This window comes from Heteronotia binoei, chromosome 5, assembly GCF_032191835.1.
Source record: "Heteronotia binoei isolate CCM8104 ecotype False Entrance Well chromosome 5, APGP_CSIRO_Hbin_v1, whole genome shotgun sequence".
NCBI classification, from domain to species: Eukaryota; Metazoa; Chordata; class Lepidosauria; order Squamata; family Gekkonidae; genus Heteronotia; species Heteronotia binoei.
Window position 1 is genome coordinate 151,181,746 of NC_083227.1, and position 19,806 is coordinate 151,201,551.

Here is a 19,806-nt window from a genome sequence, read left to right on the forward strand (position 1 = left end):
TGCACATTAACCTTTACTTTCAGATAAAAGTCTCTTCGTCCTTAAAATCTCCCTCAGCTCCTTTACCATGACTTTGCTGACAAGATACTGCGGGGAGAAGACAGGTGTAAACATATAAAGTGGATGTTTAGAGTGTTCTGACCCCTTACAACTTAACTAAGAGATGCACCAGTAAACAAATCAAAAGCAATGACTTTGTTGTACTCCTCCACACCCACTTCCTCCCTTATTACCACCATGTCCTCTCCTACATCTTACTTACTGGGATAAAGTGAAGGTGCTGGGAAGGTGGATACCTCCAGCAAGTGCTTTCCTCAGCTGCACAAGGAGAAGGCAGCAAGGGAGGATATAACAGACAGACTACACAGAAAGGGCCTTCCCCCAGCATTTGGTTCCCTAGTATGGTCTTCTATCAGCTCAGTTGGAAAGGTGGGCTTATAGGCCAGCTGAAGATGCCTTGAGCCTTATTTTAGTGCCAGATATCACCTTCCCTCCCCCCTCCCAGTTCTCCTCCATCACACAAGCATTCTCATTAAGGCCCACATTTGTGCATGCTCACTTCTGGGTTTTGCTATCTATAGGTATTCAGTGCTTAATGCAGCTCTTTAGCACCAGAAACTGTCAAAGACACTATTGGAAAAACCGAACTGAATAGAAATGTAGATACTTGGCAACTCATACATGGATACAGACTCTCATTTTCTGTGACTGGAAACTTCTTTCTCAGTGGGCCATCAGTTCATGCCACAACTGAAGGGAGTGTGAAAGAGTATTCTCCATTCTGACAATAAGGATGAAGTGACACAAGCTAAACGTCCTTTTCATGCTTTCCCCACCCGCCTAGGGATCAGCTTCAGTTTCCATTCCAATGACTAACTTCCAGTAGACTTGCATTTCTTTACATCCTGCCTCGTGCTTTCATTGGTTCTTCACAGAGCATCTGCATCATTTTGTATATGTTATAAGGTCCGTATTGTTGCTGTTGCTGATATCACCTTAGATGACTCCACACACAGTGGGTAGATTTTCTCACTGCTCAATTCATGAAGCACAAGAAACTGAAGCACTGGATCATATTTCTCTCCTTCGCTTTGGTTTTGAAGGCACCTGTGACTTTTTTGGCACTGAGGTAAGAAGATGAATTTTACTTCTTCTGGCTCAGGAGTCTGAGAGCACTCAAACCCCACGATGTGATCCGTCATACAGCATGTCGTCCTTCACTCAGCCACCGAGCCCGATATGTGGTCCACCCCCTTGGGCCCTTATTCCACTGGGAAGCATTGTATATTTGCGCCAACGTTTCCTGAATCCTGTCTTGCCAAGCCTGGTCACCGAGTTCCGTGGCAGCAGCCAAAGCCAAGAGGAAGTAACTGGCTGCATCTTGTTCGTCCTGAGAGGAAAGCACCAGCGGGGGAGTGGGGGGAGGGAGATAGGGGGTGGAGAGAGGAAAAAGAGTTGACTGTTCATATATTGGATCCTCCCTTGGTCCCTTAAACAAGTAATGGAATCAATCAATTAAGTCACTTGGGAAGGAACAGTTTCTACCCAGAAGCCAATACGGATTCCTAATGCGGCCAACTTTAATTGCTGGTTTCTAAGCCCACATTTCCTGAAATGAATACATTTTTGCCAAGTAATATTTGCCAAATTCAGCTACCTAGGTTGCCTGCGAACCACCAAGACATGCTCTTGCAGTGGTGACACTGTTTTTAGCAAGCGCTTTATGGTTCCTACCAGTAAGAGGCAATTATTGGGGTTGTGTACAAGCGGGCGGAGGTTACCAGCATAGAGGCACTGCTGTTGAAGACGCAGCTGCGCTGGGCAGGGCATATTTCTAGGATGGAAAACCACCGCCTTCCCAAGATTGCCCTGTATGGCGAACTCTCCACCGGCCATCGAAATAGAGGGGCACCAAAGAAGAGGTACAAGGACTCCTTGAAGAAATCCCTTGGCACCTGTCGTATCAACCATCACCAGTGGTCTGACCTAGCCTCAGATCGCAAAGCATGGAGGCACACCATCCACCAGGCTGTCTCTTCCTTTGAGAACGCACGCATAGCTGGTCTTGAGGACAAAAGGAGATTGAGGAAGAATCGCACTGCTACAGCACCAGCCCCAAATCAGACTTTTCCCTGCAGCCACTGTGGCCGGACCTGCCTGTCCCGCATTGGTCTTGTCAGCCACCAGCGAGCCTGCAGCAAACGTGGACTATTGCACCCTTCTTAAATCTTCGTTCGCGAAGCCAAGCCGAGAGTACCACTAGAGAGCATTACTGAAAGAGCCAGAAGGAAGCAGCTGTTTTCTCAGCTGCTACAAAACTAGAAGGCATAGTCAAGGGCTCATTCTCTGAGGATGCATGACAAAGGTATAACAAGGAGGCAAGAACAACAGAGGGGATATAGTGGAGTTTCAAAAGAGAAGGCAACAGGATTACAGGCTGCAAAGATAAGCAAGTATCTGGAACATAAACCGAGATCAAGGAGGTCTGGGAGGTCCAGAGAAGATGGAATCAAGTCTGATATTGGGAAAAATAAGAAGCTAGGTGATGAGGGCACGTTACACACATCCCCACAAATGGTAGGAACTTTACTGGAACATCTCATGCACAATTCATGCAAAGGTATCAGATAACTGTGGGCTATTAATGGGCTCCTGATAGATTTCCTCTAAGATGCAAGGTCAGACTAAACTTAGCACCTGTTTTTCAGGGATAAACAGAGATGGAGCAGGGAATCTGCCACAGACAGCTGCCTCTCACCTTTAATTTGTGCAGGGTCAGATCGCCCAGGCGACAGTAAACCTTGGAGTAATACATGGCCTCTTGAGCACCTTGTAATGACGGTGAGCACAGGGAAAGCGTCTTCAAGTAGCAGTCCTCAGCCATTTCATACATGTGCAGGAAATAGTATACTGTCGCTAGTCGGTGAAAGGCAACTAACTCTTGTAACTGATCTCCTGGGGGAAAAAGAAGCACCGGTAAAGTGAGTCATGTTGCAGCCTCCTACGGAATCATGAATGAATGAGTACAAGCTTGATGAATGAGGGCTGCAAAAATTAAAGATCCTTCCAGGTTTCCCTACCTCTGAATTTCCTCCTGGATTTAGCAGTTCCGATGGATCGTGACCTGTTCCTGAAGTAGCGTCAATGCACCTGTTTGCTGGTATTCCTTTTCTTTCTTTCTTTCATTATGCATTGGTGTGCAGACCATCGCATTACAACCAATGAACAGAAAACCATTGTGCTATGAGACTGACATGGATTTAATCCGTCAGGAGAGCCCAAGACCCATGAGCTAAGACAAACGCTTACACTCTGTTCTGGCAATACCTCTGCCCTATGGATGTTTACCTAGAAGCAAGGCCCAGGAAGTTCAGTGAAATCCGTTTCAAAGTAAGTATGCAGAAGATCGCATTGCACCCTAAAGCTGCAATCTGGAACTTACTACCTTCTGTTCCCGCAGGGATTGCTTCCCATAGGATCACACTGCACACTGCCTAAGCCTGGCAGCTGATTAAATGTTTCTTCAGGCTGAAGCGGTCACAGCGCTCCTCTTCCTGTGGCATGGAAATGATTTGTTGAGACATGGTACCTCCCTTATCTTTCCACTTATACACGGCTGTGTCTCTTGCTCTTTCTTCTCATTTTTTTAAAAATGAAAGTCAAACTTCATCTTTCTTGGGGGGAGCAAAAATATGGAAAGTAGGAAAGGGTTAACCACCCCCCCTTCCATCCCACTGCTTCTAATCACAGCATTCCCAAGATGCTATTTTTCTTGACATTATCTTGCTTTTATGCTATGAACTTTTGCTTACTAATTATTGCACTGGATTGCCTGTTTTATATAAAAAAAATCAAAAGACATGTTGTGCTCTTGCTTTTATTGCCTGCGGTTACTTTAATTTGTTTACTGTGTTTACTTTACTGTTCTTACTTTATTGGTTATTAGATTTTGAGATTCATGCTGATGTTTTTCAGATTTTTTTTTAGCCTTTTTTGGGGGGGGAAGGGGGATGATATTGTATGCCACTTCAACAACCATAAAGGCAGGATATAAATACTTGGTGGATGCAAGTCCATCTATCTCTAGACAGATAGCTAAATTCTGCCATTGCCTTGTGAAGTTCCATACTAAGAAACAAGAAAATCGTATGTCTTGCATGAACTGTTGAATTCTAGGTTATATATGATTTTACATATTATGATTTAAAGGATTTTATATAAATTTGAACTGGCTTTGGGTTTTATAATTGGTAAAGAATGTATTTTATTATCCTGTATAGCTGGGGAAAAGTTTTAAGTATTTTATCGTGTTTATGTATTTTAGGAGGGTTTTCACACGATGTGTTATAGCTTTGATATTGGTCTATGACTGTAATAAAGTTTATTCATTCATTCATACTTCAAAAACACTTGGGAGAAGAAGGTGAGAGAGTAATATGTGCCGATAAGGGGGCTCACTCAGAAAAGCACCTCTGTTCAACAGGAAGAGAGAGACTCTGCTTTGACATTGTTACAGGGGAGGAAGTATTTATTATGCTCACATTTTGGGAAGTGCACTGTGCAAGCCTAGGCATCCTTTTTTGGAAGTAAGACACACTTTGTTAAATGATATTTACTCCTTATAGTTTCAGCTTCAGGATACAGCGCAATCCTGGGCATGCTTATTTGAAATTAAGTTACACTGACCTTAGTGGGATTCACTTCTGACTTAAGTATGCACGGAATCAGGCTGTTGTCCATGCAGATTCTAACCCCTAAAAAAAAATCTGGTATCGATTGGACTGATTACATCCATGCCAACTTCAAGTCAACTTTCCATTAATGAAAAGAAATTCAGTGCGATGGTCTGTACTACTGCATAGTAAAATGAATGAATCCATTTTGTAGTTTTTAAGCAACAGGATCACTACTTTGCATTGTTTCCACAAACGGCAAAACAGTGCATCGCAAAGAACGGAAGGGCTGAAAGGCAAGCGCCACACTTGGACCTCAGGAAACATCACAGAACAAAAGGGGAAGATGCAGCAACAGTGAGGCGTGTATGCCACGTCCAAACATAACTGGCGGGGTTCACTTCTAAATACGGAAGGCAAAGGTAACTGTAAAAAACTGAGGAAAGACTGCAAACAGAAACATGGGAAATCATTCATTCCTGTCAGGAACAGGAATATTGCACTATGTCAAACAGCTGCACTGTTACTCCTATTAAAAGGCTGGTTGAGAAATTGACATAATCCATACATTCTACTGGGGAGGAACCTATTCTATCTGCTTCTTTTGGCGAGGAATACCTAGACTATTGAAGACAGCAATAATGTCAGCAATAATATATTCTGCTGCACTGACCTGTTAGATTTCTCCTTGCTGGGATATGAGAACTCTTTATTTGAGGAAAGGTAATAATGTATTGCAAAGAGCCCTGTGGCACGGAGTGGTAAAGCTGCAGTACTGCAGTCGGAGCCCTCTGCTCACGACCTGAGTTTGATCTCAGCGGAAGCTGGTTCAAGTAGGCGGCTCCAGGTTGACTCGGTCTTCCATCCTTCCGAGGTCGGTAAAATGAGTACCCAGCTTGCTGAGGGGAGAGTGTAGATGACTGGGGAAGGCAACGGCAAACCACCCCGTAAAAAGTCTGCCGTGAAAACGTTGTGAAAGCGACGTCACCCCAGAGTCAAAAACGACTGGTGCTTGCACAGGGGACTACCTTTACCTTTAATAATGTATTGTATAGTCAGTCCTTCCTTACCAGTTACATTCCCAGCCATGAATAACAAAACATCTTTCCTTCCTAGGATTCATAAAATCAGTGCAAAGCAATACCTTTTTCTTCAGCACTAGAGCAGAAAAGAAGCAGAAGAACCCTGTGGCACGGGGTCTTGGGCAAATTTATTTTAAAAACTATTTCATAAGGCACGGTTGCCATTTTTTAATTGCTGGATCAACAACTGCCCTGCCCGTGACACATTTCATCCCATGTTTTCTACCACATGGTTTCAGATACTTCTGCACCATCGGTTCCCGGCCATGTCTTACCTACATCCACGCTGAGTCTGGCTGCTAAGGTGGCAAATTCCAAAGCCTTCTCATAGTGCTGGAGTCCAATCTGCAGCTCAGTCAGCTTGTGGAACACCCTCAGCTCAGTCTGCACGTCTTTCAGTTTCCTAGCTAAAGGAACAGCTCCTCCCTGAGCAAAACAGGAAGCAATGCGGACATTACTTGGTTGTTTCCCACTAAGCCATCCCACTGCAGCCACTGTCCCATGCTGACTCTGAAAGGGCCTTCAAGGAGAAAGAAAGTCAAGAAGAAAAAAAGACCTGCTCTCCCCTTCACTCAATACATCCGGAATTTTCTTTCTATGATTGCTTGGCTCCATATCCTCATTTACCTACAAGCCATACAAGCCTTGGGTTTGGTAGCTTTGGCTATAGGGCAATGCAGGGCTTTTTTTCTGGAAAAAGAGGTGCCAGAACTCTCGAGAGGGAAATTAAGGAAACACACGGGTGCCCCTCATGAACGTTCAAACTTTTTTTGAGAATTTTTCCCCCCACAAAGGAGTTCCAGAACTCCGTTCCATTGCATTCCCCCAGAGAAAAAAAAGCCCGAGGGTGATGCACATAAATATGGCTTCATTTCCTTATTATAACCTATCAATTGAACCTCTCAGAAAGCAGTGAAAGGCAGATCTTTTTGCAGTAGTTGTTCTTCGTAACCCTGGTACTTCTGTCCATTTGGTTTTTGCCTAGAAGTCACAGGGCTTGCCTTCAGGTTGACTCAATATAATTGCACCTTCTAATGCAGAAGGGAAGCATTTAAACAAAGGGAAGCAAATACTTTCAGAAGAATAAATAGGGATACAGATGGACCAACCAGTGTTTTATCCAAAAGAAGTTTTCAAAAATGCAGCTATCAAAAATTATCCTTAATCTGAGCAAATCTATCTTTTATCTCTAGCTGTGAGAAGGGCCGTAGGAGTGCATCAGAACATTTTGCCCAAGTTCCCAAGGTGAACCACAAACATCTATTTTAAAACCAAACAGCAAATCAAAATAGCTGGGCAGCACGATGATAAAGTGAAAGCCATTTCTCCTGCAGATGCGTAAAGAGCACTACCTCACACACAACCAGAACGAGGCCATAGAGACTATTCAAGTCCGAATAAAAATAATTCTAAGACCCCCCACATTTGACTTCAGCGGACTTGCTTTTTCTCGTGCGGAATGTATTCTTCTGCACAGAGTACAGAAGCATTATACATCTGTAAATAACCCTTGGAGGTAGAAGAAATATTAAAAGCCATTGAAGGGACCGCTGGACATGCAAAGTGAAACAAACTGGACGTGCAAAGTGAAAAACTAAACAAAGTGAAAAACTAAACAAATATAAATGCAGGAAGCTGCCTTATATCAACATGGAAGGACGGTATTCTTGGTAACAAGCCAGCAGCAGATACATTCCACCGAGGCTTCATTCTTATCTTCCTCTCCTGCGAGTAACTGGGAAGACGAAAGGCTCAAGCCAAAGGTATCTTGCCGCACAGGCTCAAAAGCGCAGGGCTTCTGCCTGTGTCAGGCAACTTCGTCTAGCAGAACCAGCCCCTAGATCTGTTTCTTTTGTTGTTTTATTGCATTCCAATGTTTTTGTGAGACGCTTTGGGGCCCTTCGGGAAGAAATGCAGCATATAAATGCAGCAAACAAATAAACCAGCGAAGCTAGCTGAGTAGTGCCTACTCTGATCGGCAGCAACTGTCAATGGCCAGGAGAGAAAAGCCTTTCCTGATACTCGTCACCTGATCTTTTAACTAGAGACTGCCGAGATTGAATCGCTGGGAACTTCTGTGTGCAAAGTATCTCTAAGATGCTTCTGGACTCAAATCTAGCCATTCTACTTCTGACCAGCATGGATACCCTCTGAATCTATTTCTCTAGTCTCTCTTTCAAGGACACTAATACTGAAGTGACATCTTCATACGGAAATCTGCTTAGACGGATGCCAGCAATTGTTGCTACCGATACCCTGTAATATTCCACTGCTCTTTGCCTGTTCTGGATCCCATTGAAGAAGACATCACCAGCTTCTTCATACAGGTTCATGGCTAGATGCAGCTCTCCAGTTTTCAGTGCAGTCTGTATGGCAGCCTGCAAAGGGTTCAGACAAGGAAGAGCTCAGACAATATCATCACACAAGAATAAATCCAAAGCCCTGACTGAAACGTCCAAATGCTGCAAGCGGACTCAAATTCTGCAAATGCCACAAAGTACAACATACTTTTGTAGATCTTTTATAGATGTGGAAAATGCAGTTAGTTGCGTACTTCCTGCATACATCAAGCTCTGAGCATGAACCTGCAGATTAATGTGACACAAGGATTGTGCCTCCTTTTTATTGCCTGCTCCCCAGCCAAGATCAAGTCAGTAAGCATAAGCTGGAGGGAAATTTACTACTAGACAGTCTTGAACACTCAACAGTGTGTAGCAACCACTGTACAAGACGAAGGTGAAAATTCTTTTTTTCCAAACATACCAAGACTATTCCCCCCCACCCCACCCGCAGTTGGCTAGTTTGTTATTTACTGGTGATTCAAACCCCATCTTCACAATATCCTTTCACAAAGTGTTCAGTTGACAGCTAAACACCACAAATCTTCAGAGCCTTGTGCTACCTGCAAATACATTTCCACCAGTTCATCTTCTTGCATTTGATAGTAGAGCCTCCCCGCCTGCAGCCAGGCCTGTGCTGTTTTGACTGTCTCCCCAAGGTCGATGAAGAGTCTCAGGCTCTGCTTGGTGCAGTCCAGTGCCCGTTTCAGAGATCTATGGGGTTCACAAGGACTCTATTATTACTAAGAAACTATCGGAGTCTTACATCAAACAAACCCTTTCCGGGCAGCTCTGCAAAACTTACTTTGCATTGCTGTCTGTGGCATCCTACATGCAAGTTGAAACTCTTTCATTTCCCTCTAATTCTAAAGGAGTAGCCCTTGTAAAACAGGTCGCATGAGTCCGTCATGCTCTGATCGACTATTATCTGAAGTGTATTACAGCATAAGATACAAGGCAAATCGAAATGAGTGCTGCAGAAATTAGGCTCTCCATTTGTGTACACTGGAAACCACCACCCTGAGTGGTTTCTATATGTGGTGGGATGGGGTGCAGGAATCAATATTAGGTTCAAAAGTATTGTCGTCGTTGTTGTTTCTATACCACCTTTCCCACAAGTAGTCTCAGGGTGGTCACATCATTAGAGGTTTAACGAGAGACCCATTTTTAAAATCACAAAACAATAAAATCACAAAACGATGATAGAATGGCACGATACCAAGATCAGATTCTGACTCTGGTCAGTTTAAAATATAGGACAATACAGGTCCAATACAAGAAGAAGAAGAAGAAGAAGAAGAAGAAGAAGAAGAAGAAGAAGAAGAAGAAGAAGAAGAAGAAGAAGAAGAAGAAGAAGAAGAAGAAGAAGAAGAAGAAGAAGAAGAAGAAGAAGAAGAAGAAGAAGAAGAAGAAGAAGAAGAAGAAGAAGATGATGATGATATTGGATTTATATCCCACCCTCCACTCCAAAGAGGCTCAGAGCGGCTCACAATCTCCTTTACCTTCCTCCCCCACAACAAACACCCTGTGAGGTGGGTGGGGCTGGAGAGGGCTCTCACAGCAGCTGCCCTTTCAAGGACAACCTCTGCCAGAGCTATGGCTGACCCAAGGCCATGCTAGCAGGTGCAAGTGGAGGAGTGGGGAATCAAACCCAGTTCTCCCAGATAAGAGTCCGTTCACTTAACCACTTCACCAAACTGGCAATACAATGGGCGCATATGATGTCTACAGTCCCTGACGGTACAACTCCGCTGGTTTGGTGGGCCATTTAAACAGGAGGGGCCAGAACGATAGCTGGGCATCTGCTGATGCCTTGCAGAATAACTCCATTTTACAGATCCTGCAGAATTGCAAAAGATCCCACAGAGCCCTGATCTCTACTGGTTGCTCATTCCGCTAGGTCGGGGCCCTAGCCCTAGTCGAGGCTAAGCAGACATATTTTGGGCTGGCAATATCCAGCAGATGTTGACTGGCTGAATACAAGGCCCTCTGGGATACATAAAGGGAGAGGCAGTCCCAAAGATATGCTGATCTCTGACTGCTCAGGGCCTTAAAGGTTAAAACCTTGAAATGGATCTGGAACTCTATCAGCAGTCAGTGCAATCTCTACAGCACTGGCTGAATGTGTGCCCATAGAGGTGTCGCAGCCAGCAGGTATGCTGCCACATTTTGCACTAGCTGCAATTTCCAGATCAGGTACAAGCAGGGCTTTTTTCGTAGCAGGAACTCCTTTGCATATTAGGCCAAACACCCCTGATGTAGCCAGTCCTCCTGCAGCTTACAGTTAGACCCTGTAAGCTCTTGGAGGATTGGCTACATCAGGGGTGTGTGGCCTAATATGCAAAGGAGCTCCTGCTACAAAAAAAGCCCTGGGTACAAGGGCAGGCCCACATAGAGCAAGTTGCAATAGTCCAACATAGAAGTGACTGTTGTGTGGGTCACTGTAGTTAGATCATGGGTGGAAAGGTAAGGAGCCAGCTGCTGAGCCTGCCAAGGGTAACAAAAGGCAGATTTGGCAGCCGCTGCAACCTGGGCCTCCAGAGATAGTAAGGTGTCCAGTATCACACAAAGGCTTTGCACTTTGGGTGCTGGTGTCAATTGTGCCCCATACGGGGCTGGAAGCCAAATTCCCCCATCCAAACCCCCGTGACCCAGGTAAAGGACCTCCATCTTCAATGGATTCAACTTAAGTCAGCTCTGTTATAAACAACCAGCCACAGCCCTCAAAGCCCTATCTAAAGTATCTGGGGCCAAGTCTGGATGGCCATCCATTAACAGATATAGCTGGGTGTCATCAGAACAGATAAGCTGGGTGAGGGGGCAGATGTAGATGTTAAATAACATTGGAGAGAGGATTGCCCCTTGTGGAACCCCAAAGTCCAGTGGGAAACTCAAGGACACCCTCTTCCCTAGTGGCACCCTCTGTCCCTGACCCTGGAGGAAGGAGGAGAGCCATTGTAGGGCAATCCCCCAAATCCCTGCATTGGCAAGGTGGTGGGTCAAAAGACTGTGGTCAACTGTATGGAATGCTGCTTTCAGACCCAAAAGTAACAGCAGTGCTGACCTGCCTCAATCCAGCTACCTTCAGAGGTCATCTGCAAGGTGACTGGTCCCATCTCGGCCCCATAGCTGGGCCAAAAGCCAGACTGGAAGGGATCCAGGATGGAGATGTCATCAAGGAAAGCCTGCCGCTGCCCAGCCACCACTCTCTCAACTACCTTACCCAGGAACAGAAGGTTCAATACTGGGCAGTAGGTTGGAAAGGACTATAGGGTCCACAGATGGTTTCTTTAAGAGCAGATGCAACACTGCCTCCCTTTAACCCCCCACCAGGGAAACCCCTGATGTCAGAGATAAGTTAACAGTCTCACACGGAGGGGAGGGGGGCGTGTACCCCTTCTTCGCAGGCCTTAACCAGCCAGGATGTGCACAGATCTAGAAGACAAGTAGTGGGCCAGACATTTGTCATTGTTAACTGAATCATTTATTTAATTTTAATTCAATTTTAAATTATTGTGTATTTCTGGAAATGTTGTCCCCTGCCCTGAGCCTTGCTTTCAGGGAAGGGCAGGTTTTAAATCAAATGGATGGATGAATGACTATAGTCATTCTGCCAATCAAAACACTGGAATATCCTGCTGTTTGTTTGGCCTGCTTAGCCTTCAAAGCTAGTGAAGAATTCCAGCTGTTGTTTTCCTTCAGAGACTGGGACGCCTGAACAAGGGTGTTCACACAACAGGCGTTTGTTGCTTACATTCCTTTCCCCTGAGCCTCTTCTGACTTTGCCTTTACATGGGGAGGTCAGAATTCAGATTACTGGTGAGATGCAGCCGTTTGTTGCAGGCAAAGCAGTGGCAAGTGCTAGTCAGGTATCTGCATTTTAAAACAGACCACACTATTTCTTTCGGCCCCTGGAGATATCTTGCTGCTCCCAGGCATCCGTTTTCCCAGATCATCAGAATGTGCCAGAGGTTCCTGCCTACTTATTTGCTTTAGCATGCTCATCTCTCATCCTTCCTCCAATGAGTTACCTTTAAGTCATCAGCATCATGGGAGTCGTAGTTTGTGGCTACTTCACACCAGGAGGGCTTATTTACCTCTCCTAATTGGCTATAGTTTACTGTTTCCGGCCAGAAAGGCACCCTCTAGCCGAGCCTCCCGGACAGTCCACATTCTCCAAACCTGGGTCTTCAAACCCGAAGGCTGATCATGCCAGACCCCAAATTCCCCAAAAGGGGGATGCTTCACAGTCCTCCCCTAGCCGCATAGTGCCCTAAACTCGCCACTAAAGTGACCGCCTATTTAACAGCGCCTCCCGATAGCCAAATCCTCAATCCACTGCATTGCTATGTAGGGTAGGCAAAAAACGCACCCCAGCCACCCCAGTCACCTCTTCACATTTTCATTGGCCCCACGTATGAGAAGACCTGTTTCACTCTTCCGTTCGTTCTGTTTTTGTTGTTTTTGTTTGTTTGTTACTGCCTTTAAAACTGAGGGGCAGGTTTTGCCTCTTCTTTAATGGAAGAGGCTTCAGCAAAACCAGTTTGATATCTTTGCCTACACAGGCATTCTCCCTGCTTAAAGCCTGGCCATTGTTTGTAAATATCACTTTAAGCCATGTATATAAAAGGCAATTGAAAAATTCAAGTGAATAAATAAACAGATAAGCATGCAGGCCTTTTTGTTTTACGATTTGACAGTATTGTATCTCCCTGCTGTTGAAGGTGCATCAAAAGGCACATCAGACTTGCACAGCTGGATTTAGACATATTTTGCATTTGAACTGAAAAGCTAAATAATACCTCATCCCTATACCTCATTTGAAATAATACCTCATTTGAAAAAAAACAGTCTACCAGCACCTCAAAGGCTATTACATTTAATGTGCCGTAAACTTTCATGGGCCAAAGCCTGTATCATCTGTTTTAAGAAGTGGCTATCAAATTGGTAATTAGTAAATTGCAGAGTTTTCCCCATTTTATTTTCTTCTATGATCTGGTTTAGTCAGCTGCTTCATATATCCGGTGGTGTTCTGCCTGCTCAATGGAGCAGACAGTTAATTCAGTAAGAAGTAGGAGATGCTGTACCTTTAAGTCATCAGCATCATGGGAGTTGTAGTTTGTGGATACTTCACACCAGGAGGGCTTATTCACCTCTCCTAATTGGCTATTGTTTACTGTTTCCGGCCAGGCTTTGCCAGGGAAACCTAGTTTTTATTGCCCTCTTCCTTCTTCTTTGTTTAGTAGGCCGACAGCTAGCCAGTATGGAGACTGCCAGGTCTCACACCTCTCTTTACCTCTGACCATGTCTGAACAAAAAACGTGCATGATTTCTCGTAACTGACCATGCAGACCGTGAGTACATACCACTCTGTATGTCTCGGGAGATCAATAAAGCTGTTTCATTGCCTAGATGTGCTCAGCGAGTTACTTTACAGCTAGGAGCTGCTTGCATCAGGCAAGCAGTCGCCAGACACAGTAAAGAGAGGTTGGTGTGTAAAGTCCTCAGGCTATCCCAGCCGGCTGCTATCTCAAGTGAAGTAAAAAGAGGCTTGCTTCCTACAACGAATGTTTCTATGTTATTGGAGGATGCTACCGGCATAAAGCAACTTGTGCTAGTGGATGATGCAAAAGAATGCTTCTTGCCTCTCTAGTGCCTGCATGAAAGCTTTGATATTGAACGATATAAAGGGTTTGGAGTTCAGTGAATGGGATAAAGTTGTGAAAAGCATTGCATGCCTTGGGTGGACATGTGAAAACTTGCATAGAAATCAATCGGAGTTCCTTCATTTGCATGAGCCAAAAGAACTCTTTCCCCTCCCCTCGCTTTGTAAATAAGGCAATACAACTGCTGCTTATCAGCTAATCTGCCAGACCTCAAGCTACAGCCCGTCTCCCCTCCCCTGGGGAAAACAGCATACAGCCAGCAGCCTGGCATTGCCTGTGTTTCTTCAAAGCTCTCCCTGCATATGACTAGTTAGTACAAACTCTGTCCTCCTACATCCAGAGAGACAGGAACTCATGCCTGAGCCTTCCGTTCAGCACAATCCACGGGGCAGTAGCAAGGTCCATCTAGAATGTCCCCTGGTTTCCCTAGCGACAGCACCTGCATTCCCCACAGGTCCTTTGCAAGACAAAAGCCATAAGCACACTAGCCAGAGTGGTGAATTGTAGCAAGTCTAAGGAATTCAAACACATAAGCCTCCTGCTTTCATTGAAGGAGATGCTTCATGTATGCAAACGCTACAAACAAGTTTGAGCCCAGAGGAACGCTCAACCCCTCCCTTTCCCTTTCGTTTTCCTCACTGATGCCTCCACAAGCAAGCCAGCCAACAGTACTCAGTTACGCTAGTAGACCCTCCAGGGATAAGACGCTGCCTTGTCATATACGGGACTTTCCAATGCGAGCGTGCAAACAGAAATTGCCCAGCCATGAGCCTCTCTCTCTCTCCCTCCACAAGGAATAGCCATCATCTGAGTTTAGCTAACAGCTAGTGCTTGAAGGCAACAACCACTGAACCAGTCCCAGGGAGTTCCCAACCCACCAGAATACTGCATTGCTTAGCTAACCTAGAAGCAACTAGGAGCTTTCAATCAGTGACAAGGAGAAGGCCACCTGCAGTGACCGATAGCTAGCCAATATGGAGACACCTCTCTTTACCTCTGACCATGTCTGAACAAGAAACGTGCATAATTTCTCGTAACTGACCACGCAGACCGTGAGTACATACCACTCTGTATGTCCCGGGAGATCAATAATGCTATTTCATTGCCTAGAAGTGCTCAGCAAGTTACTTTACAGCTAGGAACTGCTTGCGTCAGGCAAGCAGTCGCCAGCCACAGATGGATTTAGCTCTGGTCCAGAAAAGCTACATATAAATATATTTATTTTATTTATTTAACCACTACTCTTTAAGATGCCATTTGGTTCTTATTTTTCTTACAGTGGACTAATGCGACTATCCTGGAACTTGTCGTGTTTAAAAATGACACTGTGGCCTAGTTCTTCATTGACCTGTGCCTGTGTCATTTCAGACTGCAGACAGACGCTAATATAATATTCTACTAAACACATCCTTGCAGAAGGTAAAATAGTATGTTGATAGTAGGGGGAGGCTAGTCAAGAACTCTTCTTCTTGGTGTCAAGTTTTCTGTTTGAAGGAATTGTTTCTCCCATGGAGGGCCATTCAGTTATGGGAGCTTCCCATTGCAGTAGTACAAGGCAGACACCATAAAAATCATTCATACACCGAGGCTGGAGGCAAGAAATTAATGCTTCCTCTGGATCCTGGTGCAACTTCTTTATCATTCTTCATAGTAACCTAACCTGAAATGGGGGGGGGGGAGGGCATAGAGTATATATGTGCAATTTTTGCAAGAGCTATTAAAAGGCACTGAAGATACAAGAAGCCAAACCATTCTAAGGAGAGCTCAGACATAAGGAGAGCTTGATCCCCACAGAATATCTCTGCAGGTACAGACGATGCGTATCTAATATGAAGCACTGAAAGGCACATCAAACTTAATAGATGTACAGCAAACCATACAAACTGACAATGCACCAAATTAACAGAGGTTATCAAACACAAAGAAATGCTCTCTCTCCTACAGAATCATAATCAACGCTGTGTCCGGAACAATTATAACTGAGAAGATGCTGTTTAGAGCTTATCGTTAAAACTCCCAAGGTGTGATAGAAAAGGTATTTTTAATCCATTTTCAGACGGAGCCCTCTTTAAATCCAGTTTGACATCACGAGAGCAAGTTGAATCACATACATTGAGTATCACTCTTTGGGAATTCAGAAGTAATCATCCACCTGTCCGTTGATTTAGAAATCTCTCGTTTGAAGGTAGTGTCAGATGCAATGGACTGGCCTTCATAAAAAAAAATCATGCTTCCTTTATTTTAATGGACCAGAGTGATAACCTCTGCAAGTCTAAACTCCTTCAGTCTTATCATGCAACCAGAGCTGTAACATTTTTAAAAGACATATTTAAAGGAATTACTGCCATTTTCTATCCAACCAAGAGAGTTTTGTAAATATGAGTGGTTCTTAAATTAGCATAGTAGATAAGACCAGCTTTCTAGAAACAGATTGAGTCAGGGTTAGTTATTTGGGCAATGCTTAATAATCACCCATCTGAGAGGGAACTGTGTTCCATTTTTCCCTTACAGAAGTGTAATAATGATCTCTAAGTTCAGAAATTCTTTGGTCTTAGTACCAGTTCAGCATGGTCACACCGACCTGAAGCTAGTTAGAAAAGTTCGAAGTATTTTTTTTTATTTTCAATTTGCTTAATAGGCTGTCTATTATCTTTGTTGCTTTTATCTCTCTCTCTCTCTCTCTTTGTGATATTAATAAATATACCTTCCAGTATTCAGGTGATTTAGAGGGATGTTCATACAGAATTCCACCATGTGCCTAATTGCTCTGTATTATTATAGGAATTCTGCTTCATGATGACAGCATGAACCAGAGTACCTCTCACCTTGACTACTGAAACCTCCTCTTGATTGGTCTTTACAGTTATACCTTTATTTTCTCAGCTCTATCCAGAACGTAGATAGTAAAACCTGTCATCACTCTGGTCCTTCCCATGCGACACTCCTCCTTAAATCCAACCATTGCCTTCCTCTCTGCTCCTAGATTCAACGCAATCCACTGGCCCTACCTACAAGCCCTTCCATGGGCTTCCCCTCTGTATCCTTCTGGTTTTATACCCCAATCCGATCCAATGCTCCTCCTGCTTTACCACCCACAGCCCTTCAAAGGTCTCCTGCACCTTCAGATAACTCTGTCCTTTCTCCCTGGCCAGAAACGCCCTCCCGGAATACCTGTGTGATGCCACCTCTCTCACTTCCTTCAACGCCCTCGTCACAATCCATCTTTCCCGTGAAGCCTTTTTGCACAGCTGCCCTTCCCTACTGACGTTAAACCAAAGCACACAAAGAGCGAAATCATATTTTTTCATGTTTATCCCCAATTCTACTCCCTCCCCTTCTTTTACTGTTTCCCCCCCTGTTTAAAAAGATAATAAGCCCCTCAGGCAGAACCTGTTTTCTTGTGTTGTGCAAAGCACAATGCACATTTACGGTAGAATACTGCCATCTATATACAGGTCAGAGGCCAGCTCCAAGGACATGCAGCTCCTAAAATGGCCCACACCTTGCAGCATGTATCATATAAAGGAGCAGGTGGAAGCTGTTCCACCTCTGAGGCACAGTCCAGACAAATAAGGTTTTTTATAGGATTAAGAAAGACCCTGGAGAGAGGGAGAAAGTAAACCTCTTCACAGGTCGATAATTCACGCCATATGTCCCCTTCAAACTGCAGAGTGGGCAATTTAATTCATGCCAAGTTGTCTGCTTATTTAAATGAATGCTGCCTTTCTAGCCCTTGCAACTAAAACAGTAAAATAAACAAATCAAAGAGCAGTAAAAAAAACACAAAAACGAACTCATTAAAACAAAACCTAGATTTAAAAAACAAAATGGTCTTGGCCGTTGAAACTCGTGAAGTTTCAGGAGCTTGTATATTAAATTTGATTCCCCCCCCCATTAATTTTTTTTAAAAAACCCTGAAATCATCCAACAACAAAATCAACGCAATATTGTTAGAAATAATTTTGCCCCTTCTAGTCAAGATCATCTTCCCAGTCTCTTGACCCACCTTGTGTGTAGACTCTGGTATAACTGGCCAAGAACCTGCAGAAGCTGTCCTTCCATTTGTCTGTCTTGGAGCTGCTGGGCTAGAGAAACCTGGTACTCATAGTAAACAATGCAGGCACCAGTATTTGGGCATACTTTGCTATGGAAACGGCAGAGAGATTCAACGGCACGAAGCTGACCTGTAAGGTATAGTGTAATTAGAAGGGTTAAAAGTCACACATTTAGCAAAGGACGTGTTTGTTTCGGAAGATCACCGTCCCATATTTTAATTACTCACTCATCACATTGCGAGACATCAAGGCAATTGCTAAGGCCAGCTCATAGCACAGTTTGCTCTCTTCTGATTTATGCCTCTCCACCAGCGATTGTGCCAACCACAGCAGTACCTGTACCAATTCCATCTGGGCATCATCCCCACCCTCAAGTTCAAAATACAACCTAACAGCCTGGAGAAAGTAACATTCAGCTAGGTGGTATGCACTGCAAGACAGTGCCAGGCATCCAAAGTTGGATAAGGCAATAGCTTGGTTCCGCCCGTTGCCTGTCTCTTGGGCTTTATTTAAGGCCCACAGGTAGTTTTTGGCTGCTTTTTGCATCTGTCCTTCTTCTTTCAGGGCAATGGCCAGAAGGTTGTGGACCACCCCATCCTGTGTCACACTATCCGTCTGGCACAGAGAATGTAGAAGGCAGAGCATGATCTCTGAAGCTTTTTCTGGCTGGCTATTCAAAATATACATCCACCCTAAAGAAAGGGAGGATTCAAAGGCCTCTTCCTCGCCCATCGCTTTGCCGAGGGAAACAGCCCTGTTGGAATAATGAACTGCTGCATGTACCGCACCATGCTTCAGGTACATTTTGGATAAAACTGTACACACAGCTCTCTCAGTGGACACAGCTCTCTTTTCCCGTGAGAAGGCCAGTGCGCAATTGAGATAATAACAAGCCACGGCAGGGACATTGCAGCCTCTTTCTTGGACTTTCAGGAGCTTAGACGCATTTGTAAGGATAAATCCAGCTCTCCAAATGGGAGTCAGTGCCACCGTTACGCTACTAGGGGAATACAACCTGGCAGATGCCAAAGCAATGTGTGGCAAGTACTTCTTGTCATACAGGTAGCTCAAGATTGGCATTGTGCCTAAAGAGAGCGCTCTGGAGCCGTGACTGGAGAAACTGTCACAAAGGAATTGCAGACGTTCCGCAAATGGCAGGACCTCATCATATCTGCCCAGCTGAAGGAAGAGCCTGACGATGAGGAACGAGGCCCGGACTTCCAGGACAGTGTTGGCCGCAGCGATGGCTTCTCTCAGGATGTACATCATGACCTCTAGCTCATTCTCAGAGCTGAAGCAGTGCCCTGGAAGGCCAGTCACAAGGGCCTCCACTTTCCCAATCACGGACAAGAATTTCTGCTTCATCTTCTGCTTCAGATAAATGGCAGCCAGGTTTGTATACAGCGAGGTGAGCAAGGGCAAATCTTCGAACCCCTTGTCCATAGTGCCCATGGCTTCTTCAAAATAGACTCGCGCTTGAGAGAACTTGGCCCTCTTGACACAGAGTCGGCCCAAAAGAAAACATATTCGAATGTGAGCCCAAGCAAGGTGACCTTTCTTAGCCCAGTTCCTGGATGTCTCAAGGTATATGATAAGCTCCTCTTCATTGGAAAAACCATAGAAGGTGGAACTGAGGAAGGAAAAGGAAATGTCATAGAGTCCTTGGAAATGGGCCACATAGCAATCTTGGTTAAGAAAAGTCAATATAGGGTCAAAAACATCAGAATCTTCCATGTGTCCAGCATTCAAATCAATAAAGAATTTGAGATCATCGAGGTCATCTGGCTCCGGCAAAAGTAAACTTTCCACAAGAGATGACGATTCTCCATCTGGAGTGGACATCTCTGAATCACTAGGAGTGGGCAAATTGTTTGTAGTCTGTCTGCCCCAACCCTCTAATGTCCAGCCATCCTTAAGACCTTGCACAACAGCATCTGTAAAAAGAAAGATAAGTCACAAGGAAGTGCTTCTCCTCAAGAAAAATTCATTTC

At 44.6% G+C, this 19,806-nt stretch overlaps 1 protein-coding gene across 1 annotated transcript in view; it reads right to left on the reverse strand.

Annotated features, from left to right (window-relative positions):
• Nucleotides 1-893: 893 nt before the first annotated feature.
• The window catches only part of SH3TC2 (SH3 domain and tetratricopeptide repeats 2), a 51,500-nt gene continuing 32,587 nt past the window's right edge, over nt 894-19,806 (reverse strand). Inside the window, exons 12-18 of the mRNA XM_060240590.1 lie at nt 18,043-19,749; nt 17,767-17,944; nt 8,658-8,808; nt 8,011-8,133; nt 6,031-6,181; nt 2,759-2,955; nt 894-1,390 (exon numbers count right to left, since the gene is read on the reverse strand). Coding sequence (XP_060096573.1) covers nt 1,199-1,390; nt 2,759-2,955; nt 6,031-6,181; nt 8,011-8,133; nt 8,658-8,808; nt 17,767-17,944; nt 18,043-19,749 — 2,699 coding nt within the window. The 3' untranslated portion in view covers nt 894-1,198. The remainder of the gene's footprint in view (nt 1,391-2,758; nt 2,956-6,030; nt 6,182-8,010; nt 8,134-8,657; nt 8,809-17,766; nt 17,945-18,042; nt 19,750-19,806) is intronic.